A 22,315-nucleotide genomic window follows, 5' to 3' on the forward strand; every position below is an offset into this window, starting at 1 on the left:
TTTGGGATTTTCATTAGTTGTCAGTTTTAATCATCACAATTAAATGAAATAAACATTTGAAATATATCAGTCTGTGTGTAACGAATGGATATAATATCCAAGTTTCACTTTTTGAATGGAATTACTGAAATAAATAAACTTTTTGATGATATTCTAATTATATGACCAGCACCTGTATGTGAAAAGTCTGGCATGGGCTTAAATGGTATGATGAACTTAATGTATGTATGTTTTTTTTAAGATTGTTCACAATCTAAAAAATGACAATAGCTATCAAGACATAACCAATGCAACTGTATAACACTATTTAAGATTTAAAACAATAATACAATTATTTTATTTGGGATAAAATACATCTTCGGCCTGTTAATCTATTCCTAAATTGGCTCTCAACCTTGCAAAATATCTCAACCAGAAAGTTAAGAATGAAGTTGAGTTGAAACATTTAATCAGTGAACCTGAAATAATGATAATAAAAAAACACAAACTTGGGTTAGTTATATCCCAAAAATGGGATTTATCCTATATGATAGGGATAAAAGGGATAGTTCACCCAAATATTATTTCATCATTTACTCATCCTCATGCCATCCCAGATGTGTATGACTTTTTCATCAGCACATTTGAAGAAAAATATCTTAGCTTAGTAGGCCCTTCGAATACAAGTGAATCAGTGATCAGACCTTTAAAGCTCTACATCGACTACAGCGGTTAATGTCTTCTGAAGTGATACGATCACTTTTGGTACGAAAAAGATCAAAATGTAAGTACATTAAATCATTGCTTACGGTCAGCAGCAGTATGTGCCTGTGACATAATTGCGTTGGCATGTTCACGCGAGAACTGACGTGCAACACACCCGGATGGGCAGTGTTTAAAACTAAGGAGGAGGAATGCTATACAGAAGCTTAGTTGGTTTTGATCTGTATTTGTAGCTGTGTTATTATCAATAGTGCATTTGTGTGCTTACTCAACAAAGAAAAACATTTGAGATTATGTCTGTAACATGCCAACGCGTATACGTCACACGTCAGATCACCATCCACTTGCATTTTAAGAACCTACTGAGCCAAGATATAATACTTTTTTTTCTTCAAATGTGTTCTGCTGAAGAAATACAAAGTCATACAAACCTGGGATGGATGGCATGAGGGTGAGTACATGATGAGAGCATTTTTATTTTTATGTGAACTATCCCTTTGATAACCTTCATTAATACTCAATTGAAATCAACTGTAGATAGGTATGTTTAAGTATCAAGGAGGAGGTTTACATTTGGTCCCATCATCTTATGTGTGTTAAACTGTAATCCATACCGAACTGATTTAGAACATTTAAATAGAGATGCAGATTATCTCAAGAAAGAATGCAAATACAATAAAAAAATAAGATAATGTTTTGATGAATTTGTCAAAAGTACAGTGAAATTTAAACAGTGATTTTTATACAAAAGACATAATTTACTATGTACAAGGCGGTCACAATATGCTCCATTTTTTTAAAAGTTAGCCATAATGCCTGATACTTTGAGAGTACACCATTATGAAGCAAATCCAGTGAGTGTACCATGGGCTCCATTTGCTAGTTTATAAAACTCGCTTTGTGTGAAATTCACTAAAAGTATGCATACTTTACAAATAAATGACTGGGAAACAGCTGTAATACATGAAGGTCCCCTCTACTCCTGACCTGATGGGTTTAAAATTAAACTGATACTGAAGTGACAAATGGGCCAACTTTTAAAAAAGGGTGTTAAAACTGAGCTTAAAAGGTGGTGAATGTCCACACTCTAGTAAATCTCTTTAATTTAGTATATTCTTAAAATATAAGCCAAACCTCATAAGTCGATCATTTATTTTAAAAAAAGCTGCAAAATTTTAGTTCTAAAATTATGAAATGCAAAGGTTTTCACACAATAACCAAAATCTACAAATCTCTTTACAACAAGCCATATTTTTAAGGGAAATAAGTTCAAAAGATTAGATTAACTTCCTTTCAAAATGATAAAAAAAAAAAAAAAAAATACAAAACTGCATCACCTATGTGCATGCATCAGGCCAGCAAATGAAACTGCAAGTTTTGAAAACCATAACTCAACATTTCAGATTCCTGGATACATGTATGTATAAAAAGGTTTTGTACACAAATGTCAGAGGGATAAAAAGTACAATGACTCAAATGTTGTCATCAACAGGAGAAAGAGTGAACTCTTTGGAGCAGACATGACGGGTGGTCTTCGTTAAATCACCTAAAATCTGAGACTGATTTGAATACGACCAGCTACTTAAATCAGCTCTGTATGCATTCACAACATGAAAAAGGCCTCAGAATTATAAAACTTTGGCACACAATCATAACATACTCAACTGTTATTTGATCGGTCATATGTGACAGACTTACACTTTATCCTAAACTCATATCCTACCTTTTGAGGAAAATTGCATTCTAAGGCCAACACCATTGCTGGTATACAGAACTGTTTTGCTACAAAATGTAAATTATGAAAAAGTCCCCTCAAATCATTAGAATAAAGAGAAGTACTGCAAACAAGATACATACAAAGTCTTAAAACATTCACAACAGATACAAAACTCAAGGGCAATAGGAGAGTTACAAACATGCATCTCATGAGCTCTTCTGACCTGGATGCCCAGGAGAGAAACACAGTAAAGCACTTGATTGTTCTCTAGTGATCAGTTACAACTTTTAAAGATTTATGTGTTGTGTTTGTCGCCCTTTTTAGGACAGCTGGTGAGAAATGCAGGGGTTTTAAAATAATTGTAATACGGTTGTACATTTGTTGAAGGCAGCCATGTTATGGTGCTTAGAATTGTTTGTAAATTGTTTGTATTGTGCGGTAACCCCTCAGCACCAGTAAGGACTGATATGTGACATTGTATTTGAAAAATGTAAAAAGTTATTCACATCTGAGATGCAAAAGAGTTAGTCAGTCTCGAGCCATCTTGACGAGATGGTCTCATAGATGGAAGACAGTTTATGTGAAGTAAAAATGTTGTTTAAAAAGACGTGAGTGATATCTAAAAGTAAAAGAGTGGTTCTCTCCCCATATCTTTCCATTGTTCTTTCATGCCCTTATTATGGATTGGTCTCAGTCCCTTCTTCGCTCAAGTCTTTTGCAATTCCTCTTGCTATCATTCTCCTCACATTTATTTTTTTCTTCAAACAGAGGTTTCCGACTGAAGCCGCATCACAAACTTGTGGCTCTTGGGATCGATATACTCCTCCCCCAGGTTGAGGAAAGGAAGGGGCGTCACTGTGACGACTAGAGCGAAATCAAGACGACGGAGGGAGAAAACCAGTCCCTGACGCAATGCTGACGTCACGGGCTCCTCGCTCACCAGAGTCCACTGGCGCCCTCTACCATTCTCTCGCTGGTACTGCATAGTAGGGCCCGGGGTGAGGTACCGCTCGAGAAAAGCCTGATGGAAAGATGGAGAGATTTGTTTAAATTCTATGTAAATGTATTTACATTTTAAATAGGCAAGAACATGATATATAGATCTAACTGATTGAAAATAAGCAAATTTCTAACATTTCTCTTGAGGAAAAATTGGTACACTTATTTGGGGCAGTTTAAATCACAATCCAATTATTATATTAAGATGTAACCAACTCTCTACTATAACTTCACTTCAAAATAAACAATTACACGATTATTGTAATTCTTATATTGCATTTTTCTGCATATTATATTCATCATTATAAAATCCTCATTTTGCATTTTTATAATACAGTCTTATTGTTTGCAGTGCATTGACCTACTAACTCCTGAACTGAACTCATATCAACCATTTCACAAATTGAATCGCTTAAATGGTTATATGTAGTTATAATTCTAACCAAATTGGGTATTGTGTAGTGGCTAAAACACTCAAAAAATCATATTAAAATATAATTAAGCATGTTGTTTATCTTCCTAAAATAACATCGGTTATAAATGTTACAAACAAAATATATCAACATGAAAATATCACGTCGACTCATGACACGAGATAAATATCTCAAGAGTGCCCAAAAGCATGAGATTCATCAGCACAGAAGGGCAGTGCCAAGATAACATAATAAGATAATATTCAACTTTGTCATTGTGCAGAGTACAGGTACAGAGCCAATGAAATGCAGTTGTTTTCGCATATCCCAAATAAGCTGGGGTCAGAGCGCAGGGTCAGCCATGAAACAGCACCCCTGGAGCAGATAAGGTCAAGGGCCTTGCTCAACGGCCCAACAGTGGTATCTTGGCAGTGCTGGGGCTTGAACCCCTGACCTTTCGGTCAGTAACCCAGAACCTTAACCGCTGAGCTACCACTGCCAAATCATAATTCATGAAAAATGTTCCTCCCCAAGTAACTTGATGCAAATGTCAGGGGAATTACATAGACCGATTGACAAAGGTGGGCTAGCCCTATCCAAGATTTTATTTTATTATTATGCATTCGGTCTCAGACATTTGGCTCATTGGTTGCTTCCACCTGAGAGAGCCCCTCCCTGATTTGAACAGAAAGGCTTTGTAATGTCAATATTGGGGCAAGAACTTCCTATCAACCTAACTGGATAAGTTAAGTTACACCCCGTTAGCACACATTTGCACTCGGTATGGACAAAAGTATCTGTGTGTTTAATTCAGACATTTATTTATATGTTGCCTCGAGCATATGGCTGGACACAAAATTATGTATTGATAAGTCCCCTTTCTGCTGGTCAGAGTGGATTGTGAGGAGATAAATACGCTCGGTGACCCATATGAGAGTGGAGTCTTGAGAACATTAAATAAATGTCAGATTTAAACATTCTGAACCCTTTTGTCCATACCGAGCAGGGTTCTAAGCCAACTTTTTTCCCCAAGGAGCACATGTGCTCCTAAATGAAAAAATGTAGGAGCACAAAAAAAATTAGGAGCACAGTGAAAAATGTAACAGTTTATTAACAAATAATTTATTACATACATATTTATACTGCGTGTGAGGGTGTGTATGCGTGTACTAAGAGACACGCATCTGTGAAACAGCACCACCAAAATCACACATTGATCCATGCCTACTAGAATCAAAGGATATTAGTTGTCCTGCTGATTTTGTATGTTGGCCATCTGGCACACTTTGAAGTCAGCCAGCGATCTCTCATTATGTCAGCAATTTGACCGATCATCTCCACACATCTTACATCATTGTTGTATGTGGGATTAATGTAAACCCGTTTTTGTGGTGGTCTGATAAGCGGCCCAAATTTGACAAAAGGTTCTTCTTTCGCAATAAAGGATTTAATGTTTATCTTTATTTTCAGCTGCCTCCTCCTCAGACTGCAGCACTTGCCTCCTCAAGGCTGCTGACACTGTGCCTGATGGGTTCTCCTGTCTCAACAGGTACAGATCTCTGCACTTGATATGCCGACGCGAGATGTTACATTTCGCTACGCTATCTCTTTTCAGATGTGGGTTTCCTGACACGAAGGACGAGTTGCCTGCCCGTTACTCCCCTCTACAATATTTGCAGAACATGACGTTGTTTTCGAACTCTAGCCATGGGAACATTGAGCCAATTCACATTGAATCTATATGTTCTCACTCCACCGGTTACAGTGGACGTTGAAGTGACAGTGGGGGTCACGGTGGGTTCGCTAACGTTGTTCTCAGCATTCCTAACGTTAGCCGCCATTGTCAACATTAGCCGCCTCAGGTATAACTTGTGAAGAGGCTTCATTAGTTGAACCTTGCGAATTCCCCTCGCCGGATTCCTCTTTCTGCTCATCTTTTTTTTTGCTTAAAATAAAATGCAATGTCTGCACATCAACTTATAGCCTATACCTGGGGTCGGGAACCAGTGACTCTTTGTAAAAATCGACAGGGTCACATGGTGTTTCACCATTCACCAACACATGAACGTTTAAAACTTACCAGAGATAATTTTTCAACAGAAAGTGTGGGTTCGATTGCAAAGCTTGACGTCAATGACCATTTTGATTTCCTTTCTTCCGAATTTGTCACATAGGTTTGAAATGAACACCCGCAAATTGTGTTTTTTTCATGCAGAGTATTTTGCTGATGTACCAGCCATTGTGCGAAGGCAACCTGTAATACTTCTCAGAGTGATTTATTACAAGGAATTAGACACAAAGATGCGCGTTTGACAAAACGCAATTATATTTTGAAGAAAAGATGAAAGAGAAGCTGCAGATGCGAGTCTGATTTAATATATGTGCACAGTGAGCTCTGCTGTACACAAGTGCAATGAAAGCACTGCTCCAAGACATGCACATTCATAGAGTTCTGGTCCTCCTTTCCCAATAACTCGTGATCTTCTCTGTTAAGAGCATTATCTACGAGCAATTTTATGAATGTTCGTTATTTTTTATGTGCACCCAGGGTGTGCTATAGCACCCGCAACCCGCAAAATGCGACGAGACTCAATCCAGTTCACAAGCTCCTCTTCCAAATGTATTTCATGAGCAAGTAATTTAGCAAATTACACCCGCAACAGGCGGGCTGGACTGGTAAATTGGCATACCGGGCATTTTCTCGGTGGGCTGATGCACTATGGGGCTGATCAGTGGAGGACTGTCATCGGGAGAACCGAGGGGTCCGGTGGGTCGGCCGCGAAACGGGACGAAATAAGCTAAAACCACATTATGCAGAACGGACCACAAAACGGCACCGCGATATGAAGAAAAAGGACCCCTCAACAACCTTTGGCTCGCAACTGAATGCACAAATGTCAAGGCGTGTCAAAACTTCTACAGGGCCCAAAACACCCTCAGACCCCAGAGGGTTAAAGTGCAATTTGAATTTAGAAATATCTTTTAAGTTTTTCATATTTCAATAAATTAATTAAATTTGTAAAGCAAAAATCAATCAAGCAAAAATATTCATTTATATACATATATTATTTATATATTACATATATTTTGATTATCATTCAAATATTTTTTTACATTTCACCCTGTCCAACAGATAGGGTGAAATGCAACATGTTAGTCAACAGAAAGGGTGAAATGCAACATAGTTTATGGGCAATAAAAACATTTTATTTTATCGACAAATGGTAAATTATTCATTTGTGGTACGGCTCTTTAAAAAAAATGCATCAACCAAATATTTTAAAAATTGGCTCCTATGTGAAAAAAGGTACCCGACCCCTGGCCTATACCGCTTGACTTGACGCGTGACTTGACTCTCAGTTTGATAGAGAGGCTTTGCAATGGCGAAATAGGGGCAAGAACTTCATGTTCAATACAAAACCAGGGAGGGGCTTTCTCAAGTGGAAGAGACCAATGAGCCAAATGTCTGAGACTGAACACATAGTAATAAAACAAAATCTTGGGTAGGCCTAGCCCACATTTGTCAATCGGCCTATGTAACATAATGAAATGCAATCTGGGATGCTTACCATTCCAAATGAAGGACTTTACTATGCTATCAAATTGCTTGAAATAAGAGAGGGGGACATCTACAGGGAGAGATTGTAGCAGGTAGTTACACTTTGGAATACAATTCATTTTAATAACATTAACCTTCCCAATCATCGATAAATGTAATGAAGCCCACCTGCCCAGATTGCTTGAAAAACTTTTTATTAAAGGGTCAAAATTTACACTAACTAAATCAGACAAATTTGCTGGGAATAAAATCCCCAAATTCTTAATGCCCTTTTTGGGCCACTGGAAGGCACCCGGCTGGAAACAGTTACTGGACAGTACGCTGTCAGAGCCAAAGCTTCAGATTTAGACCAATTGACATTGTACCCTGAGAACTTGGAAAAATAATGAATAATTCTGTGGAGGCATGGCATAGATCTAGTTGGGTCAGAAACAAATAATAAAACATCATCTGCGTAAAGCAGAATCTTATGCACCACACCTCCTTCCTTCACCCCTGGAAAATCATCCTCCTTATCGCGGCTGCCAATGGTTCCAGGGCAAGACAGTTATAATGGGGAAAGAGGGCAACCCTGTCGGGTGCCCCTATTTGGAGTAAAATAATCTGAAATTAATCCATTTGTTTGTACCGCTGCTACAGGGTGTCTATAAAGTAACTTAATCCAACCAATAAATTTACTCCCGAACCCATATATTACCAAAATCTTAAAAAATAATCCCATTCTACCATATCAAAACGCCTTGTCGGCGTCGAGTGAGATGGCAGCGAACGGAGGCTGATCATTCCATACTGACCACATGATATTGATGAAACGCCTAATGATATCAGTAGAGCTACAGCCCTGAATAAACCCCACCTGATCTATATGTATATGTGATGTCATAACTTTACTTAATCAGTTATCCAAAATTTTTTGACAAATTTTTACATCTAGCTGGATCAGGGAAATTGGACGGTAAATTTTACACTTGCTTGGATCTTTGTCCTTTATAAGAATCAGACTGATCCTGGCTTGTGTTATGGTTGGTGGAAGCTTTCCGTTCTTTAATGATTCTGTATAAACTTCTAACAAAAGTGGAGCCAATTCTGTAGCATAAGATCTAAAAAAATTCAGCGTCAAAACCGTCTGGCCCCGGAGCCTTTTCTGTAGGCAAGGCCTTAATTACCTCTTCAAGCCCTCTTTTTCAAGACTCTCTTGCCCTGAACAACCAAAACTACGTTTTCCATGACAAAATAGTATTATATCTGTATTTCAATTGGGTCAACTCTCTGAGGCCATCAGACGACATTCAGCTCTGCCTCTGCACTTTTAATATTCCCTTCCAACACGACGAGTTCACGTGCTTTGGACTTTTTGGTGAATGGCATACTGTATGATCCAACCCCTAAGAACTGCCTTAATTGCCTCCCAAGCCACGGCCACAGAGGATATTGAAGACCAGTTGGTCTCCATATAAACATTGATTTCAGTCTTTAACATTTGTTGGAAATCATCTATATGATTATAGATGATTTTGTTTATATAGATATAAAAACAAAATTCTAGAATAAATCTTATGAACTGATGAAAAAATGCATAGTCCCTACAAGATTGGTTCAAAAGTTGCCAGATATCTGCAAGACCAATATTTTTACACATCCTGTGAAGCAACAATGTTGCGCTAGTGGGCTTACACACTTTTGATTAAGGAATGAGTCCATCAAAAGATTAAAGTCTCCTCCCAATATTATACCATGAGGGGTGCCAGCGGCCTGCAAAATCCCTTCAAGATCTATAAAAAGACCTGATCAGAGTTAGGTGCATAAATATTAGCCAAAATCATACTTTGTTGTTTTAGGAGAAATTCAGGGGCAATGACTCTTCCTAATTTATCTTTATTCTGTTTGAGACATTTGAATTGTAGATATTTATTTATCAGTGTAATGACCCCCCTACTCTTACTCAAGCCAGCACTAAAAACAATTCCACCCCATATCTTACCAAACTTTGGTAAGATGTGTTTCATGAAAAAAACTATATCATATTTCTTAAGTTTAATCAATAACCTTCTTTCTTTTTATGGGGTGCCCCATCCCATTCACATTCCATGTGGAGAGAGGTAACTACTCATATTAACATTTGACATATTGCTATAATAGAAAAAAAATAAATTGTGTGTCAAAAACAAGATTATACAGACCACATTCCACATTAGTCCAACAATCAAACCCCCAACAAAACAAAGAGAAAAAAGAAAAACGTGCGCATTAACCCTGTGTACGACAGCGCCAACTCAATCAAGTCAATCCTTCTAAATTCAAAAGGTCCATGTATGCCACGATAGCCCGTGGCATACAAAATTTCACGAACTTTGCTGTTGGATTACGCAAGTCCGGTGCTTCTGCACATATTTTGAGGCAAAATTACATAAAATAATATACTTTGTAAAATAGACCCCAGCCAACAGAGACAATAAACGCAAAGAACATGTAGATAGTCTCAAAGGTGTGTTCCTCCACAAAACAAATTCCAGCTGATATAAAGCCATTCAGTTTGCTAGGACAGACAAACAATTGTTCTGTAGCCAGCCGTTACGAGTGCAGCAGATGACGAAATCATTCCAATATTCCTAAAAAATATTCCACAAAAAACAAACTGTCCCGATGCAGTGTAATTCCACAAAACAAGCTCCAGCCGCCAGGCGGAACCGCCACAAAAAGAAACGGGCATCCCGGTTTATCGGATGATCAAGAGCCAAACTCACTCAGAGGTCACACAAGAAAGAAAGAAAAAAATACCCCATGACTTACTTCGCCGACAACTTTATAATGTGAGCATGTAGATATTTTGCGGTCCTCCATAGTGTCCATTCTCAATCTGGGTGGGAACTTCAGTGTAAAAACGATCTTCTGTCAATGCAAAAGTTTCTTGAAGGAAGTGTCATTCCACAAATCAAACTCCAGCCGCTAGGCGGAGCAACGCAAAAAGAAAATGGCGCCCAGCTTCCTCAGACAACCGAGTCACTGAACAGCGAGTCAGTCCACTAATATAAGAAATAGCAAATGGCTTAATCAATTCAATGTATTTATTTTGTGGACATGTAAATACTTTGCTGCCATCTTTGGTGCTTATTCTCAGTTTGGCCGGAAACATCAGTGCAAAAGTGATCTTTCGTTGATGTAAGAGTTTCTTACATTCCTTGAACCGATCGTGTTTCTCTAATCGAATTCGCAAAGCCCGGGAACAAGAAAATATTGTGATTCTTCCAAGAAAGCTTTCCTTTGCAACTCCCATGGCGCAACAAGATCTTTACCGGATGATCTCAAATATTTTGCCAGAATTGATCGGGGCCTGTTTCCCTCAGCAGATCTGCAAGCTGGGTCTCTTTGTGAGCTTGCTCAATTTCCAGTTTATGCCCTGTTATTTCGAGCAGACTCAGGAAGACCTCGTCAAGGAAATTTACCACATCTCTGCCTTCTTCATGCTCAGGAATTCCAACAATCTGTATGTTATTCCATTTGCTCATATTTTCGAAAAATTCCAGTTTTTCCTCATGTTCGTGGGGAGGGGTTTAATTTATATAATTTTATTCTGTATTTTCTGTTATGTTTATTTAATTTGTGAATGGAATCAATAAAAATTGTTAATAAAAAAATATAAATGAATTTGTCTGTATGTTCCTCTCCTTCTGATACCATTGGAACATCTCTTGTAAAATGTTATTTTAATTCCCAGATGGCCTTGTGAAAAACTGTGTAATACAATGCAATGTTCTTGACAAGAGTTGTTCCTCTCCTTCTGATACCATTGGAACATCTCTTGTCAAGAACATTGCATTGTATTACACAGTTTTTCACAAGGCCATCTGGGAATTAAAATAACATTTCTGAAATAAGAAAATTTTCACATACGGTGCAGAAAGTGCATACTGTACAATAGTAGCAATTGTGGAATGCTTTTCAGAATAAATCCCTACTCCGAACATAGCTGAAAGTTGTCTATTAATTTACCTTGGGCGTCATGTTGTGAGTAATGCAGAACTGCAGATGAGCGATGATGCTCTCCATACTGTGGTAAGGCTGCTGTCGGGTCGTACGCAGGTATTTCTGCATGGCTCGTGCCATGGGGGCAAAAATGGCTTGTGCTGCCTCCCGTGGGTCCATCACCTCACGAGGGTGCTTGGGCGATGTTGCCACCTCATCATCTTGAAGCCTTTTGATATGAGTGAATGCCTCCTCTACTGCCACCACCAGTCTTGAAGGAGAAAAAGCAACTATCAACAAAGAAACAAAGTTCTTCACGACAGTAGAGCTGCAAAAACGAATTGATAATAATCAATGAAAATAATCAACAAGTTTCATTATCGATAAGTTGGTGATGTGTGTTGTGAAAAGCTTAGATTACATTAATATGACACTATCAGTAAGCATTTGTAAACTTTACATTTCTCTCCCATGCCAGAGCAGATCACTCTCGAGCTTAAAACAGACATGCAATCCCTCGCACTGAAAAGGTTCTCTTTCCTGCTCCTGGTTTAAGTTTTAGCAGTTTCAGTCAAACTCATCATTCAACACCTGTGGCAGTTTGTGTAAAATCATATTTTAGAGCTCCTTGTGTGCAATGAAGCAATTAGTATGTCTGTTACGTACATTTACATTTACGCATTTGGCAGAAACTTTTATACAAAGCGACTTAGTGCACTTAATACAGGGACAATTCCCCCGGAGCAACCTGGAGTTAAGTGCCTTGCTCTGTGGGGATCGAACCAGTGACCTTCTGATTAACAGTTATGTGCTTTAGCCCTCCACGCCACCACCACACCACGTAAATGTAGGACGTTGAGCATAGAGGTTTTTTTGTGATTGTGGATTTTACCCATACCTATAACTAAGTTGGGCAGTACCTGTTGATAACCGATTAATCAACGATGGTTTTTAAAACTGATACTGAATGAAAAAAAAAAAAATAACACTCAAAGTAAAACAGTGCTGAACTTTATTTAAAAAATAAACAGTACTGACTGATCCATGAAAATGTATTGTACTTTTTTAATGAAATAAATATCTAAATATTAATGTATGTAATATTCGAATTTCAGCCTAATTTTTCATTGACGTTGTTTACTTCAATCCACAAGAGGGCGTAATAAATACATAAAGCATTCAGCACCGTTATACCATTTCATATAGAAAATGTCTATCAAATAAGAGCATTTCATTTTCAACTAATGTGCATAAAATAAATAAATAAAAAGTTTTGTCGGTCCATATTCTCAAATGTTAAATCAGAAGTAAAATTGGGGGGGGGGGGCACACTTCATATACAGAATAGACAGTTCACCTGGTGCAACACTTGCACTGATTCCTACTGCTCCAGACTCAAGCTTCATAATAACAGCAAAATACCACATTTTATTCAGTACAGTTGTATGTAGAGTAGCAATATTCACAGATAGCAGTGGTATTCGGCTGAATTCAGGACACACATTTCCAAGTTGAACATCTTTACAAAGCATTTAAAAAACTCATTGCTTAATCTGAGAAACGCTTATGAGAAAGCAAGATGCAACGGCCAAAGACCTCCGCCAACTGTAAGGGGCTGTTCACATCAAACGCTTTTGCAACCATCCATTTGTTTTTCTATGTAAATGCACGCTAGACGAATGTCTTCGTTTCCCTTTGTTTTTGTTTATTCAGCGTCTCGTGTAGCGCGCTGTTTTTTAGACGATTTGTCTAATTAAAAAGTTCTTTAAAAGTATATTGAGATACCTGCTTTCTTTGAAACCGTATTTGTTGCGCTATGTCTAGAATGTGATAGATCTGAAGTCATCGTATTACAGTGACGGTAAAATCTGAGTTTCTGATTTGTTTATACGTTTCTCTCGGCTGCATGAAGAAATTAATTTGCTTTCTCATGTCACTAGCTTTAAATATGCAACGTAGCTGGCTAACGAATGCATAAACATGACCAGCTGGATATAAATGAATGCAAATAGATGGTAACAATCATAACATTTAAACATTTGGGTAAGATAGCATGTATGTTTATCACATTGTTCTAACCACTTGAGCTTAGCTTTAATGTTAGCATCCTCTCAGCCTTGTCGGCAAACATACCGCTGTTCTCTACTAATGCAGCATCAAGTCAACAAATGAATTACCTTATGACAATGTGTACTGTATAGAACTGTATATATTTTCATTGTTGATGTTTTAAATCCGCTGCTGAAGTGTTCCGCTCCATGCAGGGTGTAGTCTCACGTGTCAAAACAAACACCACAAGGCATCAGTGAAGTGTGTTTATTTCACCTCTAGAGGCCGCTCTTATACTGTATAATGACAGCAGACCCTTCCAGCTGCTCCAGCACCAGACGCAATGGGGAAAAACGGTCAGTGTGGATTTTTGCCAATAACGAGAGTTTCAGAAATCTGTTATCAGTGCCGATTAATCGGCAAAACCGATATAACGGACGACCTCTGGTTGACTGTATTGGATAGAATAGACACTAAAATTAAAATAAAACAAACCTTCCAATCTCCACGATGCGCATAACCACATTTTTGAACCTGATGTATTGTGCCACGATAAACCGAGCACACAGGAACACATTATTAACACTTCAAAGAAGATCATAAGAATACAGTTTAATGTGGATGTATTGCTGCATCAGGTGCATTGACAGAGCCCTTGTGCTGTTTGATGAGCTTGAGAGTTGTTTCTCTCCAGCGCATAACTTGTTTTAGACTTTAGAGTGTATACATGTTATGAATTCAAAATCAGGTGCGTACTTCTGCGTATTTCGCAAAACTGTTTGTTTTTACTACAAGCCAGACTCTGTTTAACTTTGAGCAAGCAAGCACACACATTTGTACGGAACCCCCAAAGTGACCTGTGCAAAAAAAAATCTAAGAGACTTTCGCGTGCGCACGCGTTACAGTTTCCGGTGTGTGTATAGCTCTTTTCCGATTGCGTCATTGCCATCATTCATTTACTCAAAGATACTGAGAGCATGGATGCGCATGAATTTATAGAGATATATTTTAAACTTGGCCTTCAATACAAAGACATTACTGTCTATGACATTTGTAATACTGTCATGGCTGAGACACGCTTTGATCTTCCAAAAGGACACTAATCAAGCAATAGACTTGTACTTGCATTTAACACTAGAACTACCGGAATTCTATAACTACTAGAATGGCCATAGTGGTCATTCTGACCGTTCATACTAGACTGCACCAAATATCATGTCATATTTACATTCGAAACTTCTATTGAGGTTTTAGAATGAAGCTTCTAATGTCTGTCGTCATATTTTATGGCGTCATCACCCTAAAAATGTATTGAATAAAATAGAATAATATGGATCAAATGGAGCCAAGCTGAACGCAGATAGTCCTACATAATACAATCTTTTTTGTAATATATAATAGTGCTAGACTATACACATACATAGGCCTATATATATTATATATTAGCTGCTAGACTGCCCCGGAAGGTGCGTGCCTCACTTTGTGTTTTTTCACTGGAACCAAATCCATGAATAAATGAATCTGTTATATTAATAATAAACACCAGGACACGAAATTTTAATTCTAATTTATGTGAAAATGTATTAGTTCATCGACAACCACAGAACTTGCTATTGTAGCTAATTACAGATACAAATTTGATTTATATAAAATTATTCTCTTTGTAAAATAAAAACAAATCAATACAATAGCTTATAAAAACATCACCAATGTGTATTTCAATGCATAGTAAAAACCATAGACATGTATGAAACACATATAGGCCTAACCCAAAATGGCCAAAGCGGTTAATAAAGAATATGAACATTCGAGAATACGAATTCTCCTAAAAGTGGGCTCACTTGAACAAAAAAGGGGGCCCACTTTTAGGAGAATTCGTTCATAATGATTTTACAGCATACTATTTTCATTATAGTTTTACAGCATGATGTTTTTGCTCACAGTAAAACAAATATTGCTTTCTAAATCAGTTCGTTTTCCCACAGTTTATTGAATGTTCATATTCTTTATTAACCGCTTTTGGCCATTTTGGGTTAGGCCTGTGTGTGTTTCATACATGTCTATGGTTTTTACTATGCATTGAAATACACATTGGTGATGTTTTTATAAGCTATTGATTTGTTTTTATTTTACAAAGAGAATAATTTAATATAAATAATCAAATTTGTATCTGTAATCAGCTACAATAGCAAGTTCTGTCGTTGTCGCTGAACTAATACATTTTCACATTCATTAGAATAAAAATTTTGTGTTTTAATATAACAGATTCATTTATTCATGGATTTTGATTCCAGTGGTGGCTGCATAGGATTGTTTCCAATTTCCAATAAATCCAGAGCGTTGTAAAGTCCAAAAGTCAACATATTTTGAAAAAGGATAGATGTAATAATTTGCAAAATTCACAACATGTTTTTATCTAACGAAATATTCCGCCTCAATCCATGTTTGTTGGCGTTTAGACTTTCAAAACCATTTTCACTGTGGTGAAAAAACTTGCTGTACACAAAGCGAGGCACGCACCTTCCGGGGCAGTCTAGCAGCTAATATATAATATATATAGGCCTATGTATGTGTATAGTCTAGCACTATTATATATTACAAAAAAAGATCGTATTATGTAGGACTATCTGCTCGCTTAGCGCTCCATTTGATCCATATTATTCTATTTTATTCAATACATTTTAGGGTGATGACGTCATAAAATATGACAACAGACATTAGAAGCTTCATTCTAAAACCTCAATAGAAGTTTCGAATGTAAATATGACATGACATTTGGTACAGTCTAGTATGAACGGTCAGAATGACCGCTATAGCCATTCTAGTAGTTATAGAATTCCGGTAGTTCTAGTGTTAAATGCAAGTACAAGTCTATTGCTTGATTAGTGTCCTTTGGAAGATCAAAGCGTGTCTCAGCCATGACAGTATTACAAATGTCATAGACAGTAATGTCTTTGTATTGAAGGCCAAGTTTAAAATATATCTCTATAAATTCATGCGCATTCATGCTCTCAGTATCTTCGAGTAAATGAATGATGGCAATGACGCAATCGGAAAAGAGCTATACACACACACCGGAAACTGTAACGCGTGCGCACGCAACAGTATCTCGTGCGCACGCGAAAGTCTCTTAGATTTTTTTTTTTGCACAGGTCACTTCGGGGGCTCCGTACATTTGCATTGCACACGCATTTTCAATAAAATACAGGAAATAACATTCGTTTCTGATTAATCAAAGAAATAATCAAAGATTAATCAATTATCAAAATGGTCATTAGTATTATTTTTATAATATACAGTATATTATAATTATTTACTATTTATAATTATTTGATCATTATATATTTAATTATTGTTATTTGAGGGGCTTCTTCAGCAAATATTTATTTATGCGATAAATTGGGATACATTTGATTAATTAATCACCATATCATGTAATTAATTTGATAAAAAAATTGTATCAATTGACAGCCCAATTTAAAACACCCTGGATTCAAACTCACGACTCTAGGGGTGGTAGTCTGCGTCAATACTCGCTGAGCTACCCAGGCCCTGATTCAGGCTTTGTTTAAAGTATTGTGAGATTATCAAATGGTGAATTTAGTATCGTGAATCAAACTTAATTGATATGAGTGAATCGATAAGCCCTTAATTATTTGTATTTATTTTTTTTATTTAAAAAAACAAATCATTTGAATTAAAACGGGAAATAAAACAGCTTTTTTTTAATCTGATTAATCTAATAAATAATCAAAGAATAATCTGTTAATCAAAACTGTTCATTCATACTCCTTTATCAGGAAATATGCAGCCAATGTTTTTCAGGACTCTGACCTGGCCTTGCGCTTTCGAATTCTGCGGTCCATCTCTGCCTCTTCATAGTAGTACTCATTATAGGAGTTGTCTCTTCTGCGTGCAGTGGCAGCGATCATTGCACGAGACTGACCAGTCGAGTTATTGGTGCTGTTCTCTGGGAAGGAACAATAAACAAAACAATTAAAAATTTGCAAAGATATCTACCATTAAGTACTTTTAATATTTTTTATAATTTGTTTTTATCATTAACCTTCTCCTAGTGAGTAAACCTTGAATCCAGACATCTTTTTAGAGAGGATAGACTTGGGTAGGTTGAGTAAAGCAGGGTTGTAAACAGGGAAATCAGTGTAGTAGTGATCAAGGACCCACACTGCTGCCCGCTGGATACTGAGAACAACACACACAAGTTCTGAAGTCAACAATATTACAATCGTTTTTGACACCATTGCCTTATTTACAGCTTTAGTCAGGCTATAGTATCCATTATCAACTAATTTTGATACAAAGAGAAGGATGTCAGGTAAGCTTCAAATCATCAGAATGTTGCAAAAAAAAATAATAAAATAAGATATACACAATTGCATACCAAAATTAAAAGTAAAACAGAACAAGAAACAGTTACAAACAACTTAACTATGATGCAAAAACCAGTACAGGTAATTATCAAACAAACTGAATTTGAGATTAATTTTAAATTACAAGGCAAAGTTTAGCATTAACAGTTTGCATTGTTTAAATGAGTTCATTAAAATACACTAGATTATGTAAGTGTAGAGTATAGGGTAGTAACCACATTTACTTTGAAAATCGACTAATCAAGACAACAAAAGCCAAATTACAATTGTATTTATTTATTTAGTCTCTGCGGTCACAGCTTCATGTCAGCACTGTCTTTCTATTGTGATCATTTCTGAGCTTTAATGGAGAAAAAACAAAAAGGGCTCCAGAGTACAACACATGGATAAGATGGAAAAATATTCAATTTTGTCAACTCTTTCAAATTCAAAATAGTGTAAAAGAAAAATAAATTATAAAATGTATTCGAACCACTTAACTCCTTAACTGAACACCATTAGAAGATAAGACATTTTAAAAGACACTCTTGTTGGATGGATCTAATTAAAATTTTTGTGTGTCTGACAGAGTGGACAACTTACAGTAAGATGTAAGTTATGAAGTGAACAAATGTCAACTTTCAGGAAGCTTACATGGTTCGTTAGCTGACATCTTTGCCTACATATGTATTTATTTCAAAGTAATTAAGAAATGAAAAACACAAAGATTTAAAACGTGTTTTGTCCCTTAAATCAAGAATCTTACTTTATAATTACTGTTACATTTAAAGCTATATTTGATCCATATCGGCATTGTTTTCACAATTAAATAGGGCTACTAGTTGCTATACCGATCTCTTAAAATAATTTTACACCATAAACCAGTTGCACTAGAAAAAAAAAAAAATGCAATTTCATCATGGTCCATTTTTATCCATCATACTTGTTTCCATTTAAAAAGCACAAGGGCATTCAGGGGTTTAGCATTCATTAAAATGATATACACATGACAGTGGATATGTAATAGATTTTTGCCTCCACCAGCGAGTGTGTTCAAGCCAAGAAGTTCTAGGGTGAATTAGCACCCGTCAATCAACCGGCATGCTAATTTTACATGGAAAACTTTACAGATATTATACAATTTGATTCCATGTCTCAATCTCAGGTTATGTGTTACCAGAGCCTCCACTATATGATGACTACTAACTGAAGGCTATGCAAGCCAGACATCACTTCAGTCTACTACGCTGGACTTCACAGAGGATAAACTGCTGCCAACTCTAATAGTAAAACTTGGGATAACTTAGCACTGGCCACTAACTAAACCTTGGTCATTGGATGGACTACACTCTCTCTTAAAATGGAACATATAGACAATAACTTTACTGCCAACTAAAGGCTTAATTAGCCAAAAACAAAAAGGACAATGCATTTACATGCACCTCCACAATCAAACCAGGATGGGCTTACAAGACTTTGACATTAAGCTTACAGTTCATCCAACATTCTTTAGTTTAAACAGTGGCCACCAACATCTACTCAGATTCCTAATTTAAACCATGACTTGTATTACGCATAGATAACTAATATTGCCATTTCATTCATGCTTATTAGCCCCTCCCCCGGTTTCAGTCCTCAAGGAGTCAAAAACCAAAACACACATCCCTAAAAACTCTGACACCAACAGATATACAAACTTACCTAAGGTGGCCCACATTGTAGAAGTGGCTAGTGCCGTCCGTGGTGCGCACCACTTTGAGGCAAAAGGCTGGCCTGAGGTGCCTCACTTCCAGGAGCACTAGTGCCAAATACTGAATAAACAACAGCGCGTCCACCAGCGACACAGCATATCCCACAATGCCCCTGTAATCCCGCTCTCTTGGCTCCAGCACCCTCACACCGTAGAAAAGCCAATAGGATGCCACAAAAAGAAACACCAGTGCCATCAGGAGGCAGCGGAACACAAAGAAGCGCGGGAGCGTGGCACGAGAGGGGCGGAGGAACAGAGCCCAGGAGGAGATCAGGAGGACGAGGAGTTTGAAGGCGAGGGAGACGTAAAGGCCCTCGCACGGGGTCCCGCAGGGCTCTAGCAAATCACGCCACAGCAGCTGAGGCAACAGGAGGAAGGCGATGGGCGTCAAAAGGGCAAAGAGACCCAAAATGCCACTCAGGATGGGCCCAGCGAAACGACGACACTCCAAGGGCGAGGAGTCCTCAAGTTCTTTAGAAGCCCGTGTGAGGTCCTCATTCGAGATGCTGTGCTCAGAAGTACCGGTGACGACGGTGGTGGTCTCACCCCAGTTATCATCCTGAAGGACAATGAGGAGAGAGAGCGAATAAGAGTGAGAGTAAGAGAGACCTTTTACCTGCTAACTAAAATGGCGACCGGAACATCTTGACGTATCGTAATGGTAAAAAGTATTTTATTATATTGATAATATTGGGTGAATATTTGACCCAAAAATGTAAATTCTATAATTTCCTCAAACTCATGTAACTTAAAACCCATATACTGTTTAGAGGTCTGCACGGGCCTTAAAATGAAGCCCAAACCCAACCCGTACCAGAGACAGTGTGGCCTGACCCTAACCGGCCCAAACAATACAGTCAGATTATAAGGCTTAACCCGACCTGAAATCAATATTTAGAATTTCTTCTCCTAACAAGTACTGTTGCAATAGGTTATATTTTATGTAAGCATATAGGCAACAGGGGGGGGGGGGGGAGGATTGCCTTACCGTTTATGTGCTGATAATTTGCTTAGTGCAGAACAATCTGGAATAATATGAAACAATGCAACAGTCCCCTCTATGCAGCCTGAACTTGTTCAGAATGTTGAATTTTTGTGACACCTGTGCTAAAAACAATCTAGACGCAGCACAAAGAATGAAATACAGAGCAAGTGTCTTGACAAGTATTTTTGACAATTTGAAGTTCTTTTTAACTTGAGTGTTTTTAACGGTGTTTAAAAAGTGCCGGTCCTGTGCGAGTTGCTGAAGAAACAGCGAGACGCGGTGCAACAGTCAAAGACATTCATCCAGCATGTGTTTACACAGGAAAACCATGGAAAAACAGAATAGATGCATGCAAAAACACATTCGTGTGAACGGCCATTAACTTGTTTGTTCCCGAATAAAATAACAATAACATATTATATTATTACAATATATAAGTGGAATGGATTAAACCCAATGGTGTGAATATAACTGAACCAAGACTAAATTTGACCAAAAAAAGAGAAATAATAATTGATGCCTAAATATTTAAATTATAATTCAAGTCATCCTACCACTGTGTAAGATTTTTAAAATTTCAAAGCCTTAAAAAGAAATCATAGGCCTACTTCATTATATTATTGTGAAGTTAAATTAATATGAAACTAAATAAGAATAAACAGCCTCCTCTTAAAGTGTATGTGTATTAGGCTTAAGGACTTTTACCACTGGCGGCAATGAGGTTATGAGAAGTGAATTGCAGAGGAATTGCACTTTCACATTGAAAGTGACACGATTGATTGCCGTTAGAACATTCACACCTTTACAACAGGTGCTGCTAATTGGTCTGCCATCCAACAATAACAGTTGAGAAGAACCACTTGACAATTTGCAAAACAACAAAAAAAACTATTAAACAAATTCTGTAGCAAACAAATAGAGTAAAGAAAACTGATTTTTCTTAAAAATGCCGACATGACAAGTTTATTGTCGATTTACTCAACAAAAACAAAAACATTCGAGACATTTCACAAACCATTTGAGTTCACCAGCGGGACAAGTTGATTGGCGGTATTATAATGTATACATAGGCCATGTCTACATGAATCCGGATACATTTGAAAATGCCGTTTTCAAAATGCTCAGTGTCCACAGACTCCACACTGCATTTTTAAGCATTTACCAAAAGATTCTCATCCACACTGAAGTGTCTGAAAACGCTTAAATCTCCTTACTGTGCATGCGAAAAATCTCAGTTCCATGTACAATCTGAAATGCAATTGTCCTATAGTTTTGCTGCTAGACTGCAATTCCAAGTAAACTTCCCGTCGCCTTTGAAGTAATACAATGTGAAGGTTGTACAAAGTAACATTTATCTATAACAATGCTATCAATATCATGGATATCAGGCACAACGGCGCTATTATAACTGGCCGCCATCTTGATTGTTCTGGTTGAATGGATCTTATGACTGAGTCACATGACAACAAATACATCATCGTTTTCACCGCTCGGCATCTATCGGTGGTGCCCAGCTCCGACTGGACTCAACATTTGGTGTATATAATATAATATAATATATATATATATATATATATATATATATATATATCTATCTATCTATCTCAGAGGGGAACTGTAGTTTGTTTGCTTGCTGTGACACTGGACTAGTAGCTGTTAGCCAGGAGATTGTGCTGCACTTCACTGACAATTAAGGTAAATCTTTGTCTATCTTTGACTTTGAGTTGCTATTTTGTGGGCTGGACTCAGCTGTACATCATTTAGTACTTAAGTACTGAGAGAACTGTAGCGGCAGCAGCAGCCTTGTG

At 37.4% G+C, this 22,315-nt stretch overlaps 1 protein-coding gene across 3 annotated transcripts in view; it reads right to left on the reverse strand.

Moving 5' to 3' along the window:
* Positions 1-472: 472 nt before the first annotated feature.
* Positions 473-22,315, reverse strand: part of LOC127651491 (vang-like protein 2) — a 46,374-nt gene continuing 24,531 nt past the window's right edge. For all 3 annotated transcript variants that reach the window (XM_052137354.1, XM_052137360.1, XM_052137346.1), the window contains 5 exons: positions 19,474-20,081; positions 17,469-17,605; positions 17,237-17,372; positions 11,381-11,624; positions 473-3,440 (listed from right to left, as the gene is read on the reverse strand). In XM_052137354.1, the coding sequence (XP_051993314.1) occupies positions 3,180-3,440; positions 11,381-11,624; positions 17,237-17,372; positions 17,469-17,605; positions 19,474-20,081 (1,386 nt within the window). In that variant the 3' untranslated portion in view covers positions 473-3,179. The remainder of the gene's footprint in view (positions 3,441-11,380; positions 11,625-17,236; positions 17,373-17,468; positions 17,606-19,473; positions 20,082-22,315) is intronic.

The sequence above is a fragment of the Xyrauchen texanus genome, chromosome 1, assembly GCF_025860055.1.
Source record: "Xyrauchen texanus isolate HMW12.3.18 chromosome 1, RBS_HiC_50CHRs, whole genome shotgun sequence".
NCBI classification, from domain to species: domain Eukaryota; kingdom Metazoa; phylum Chordata; class Actinopteri; order Cypriniformes; family Catostomidae; genus Xyrauchen; species Xyrauchen texanus.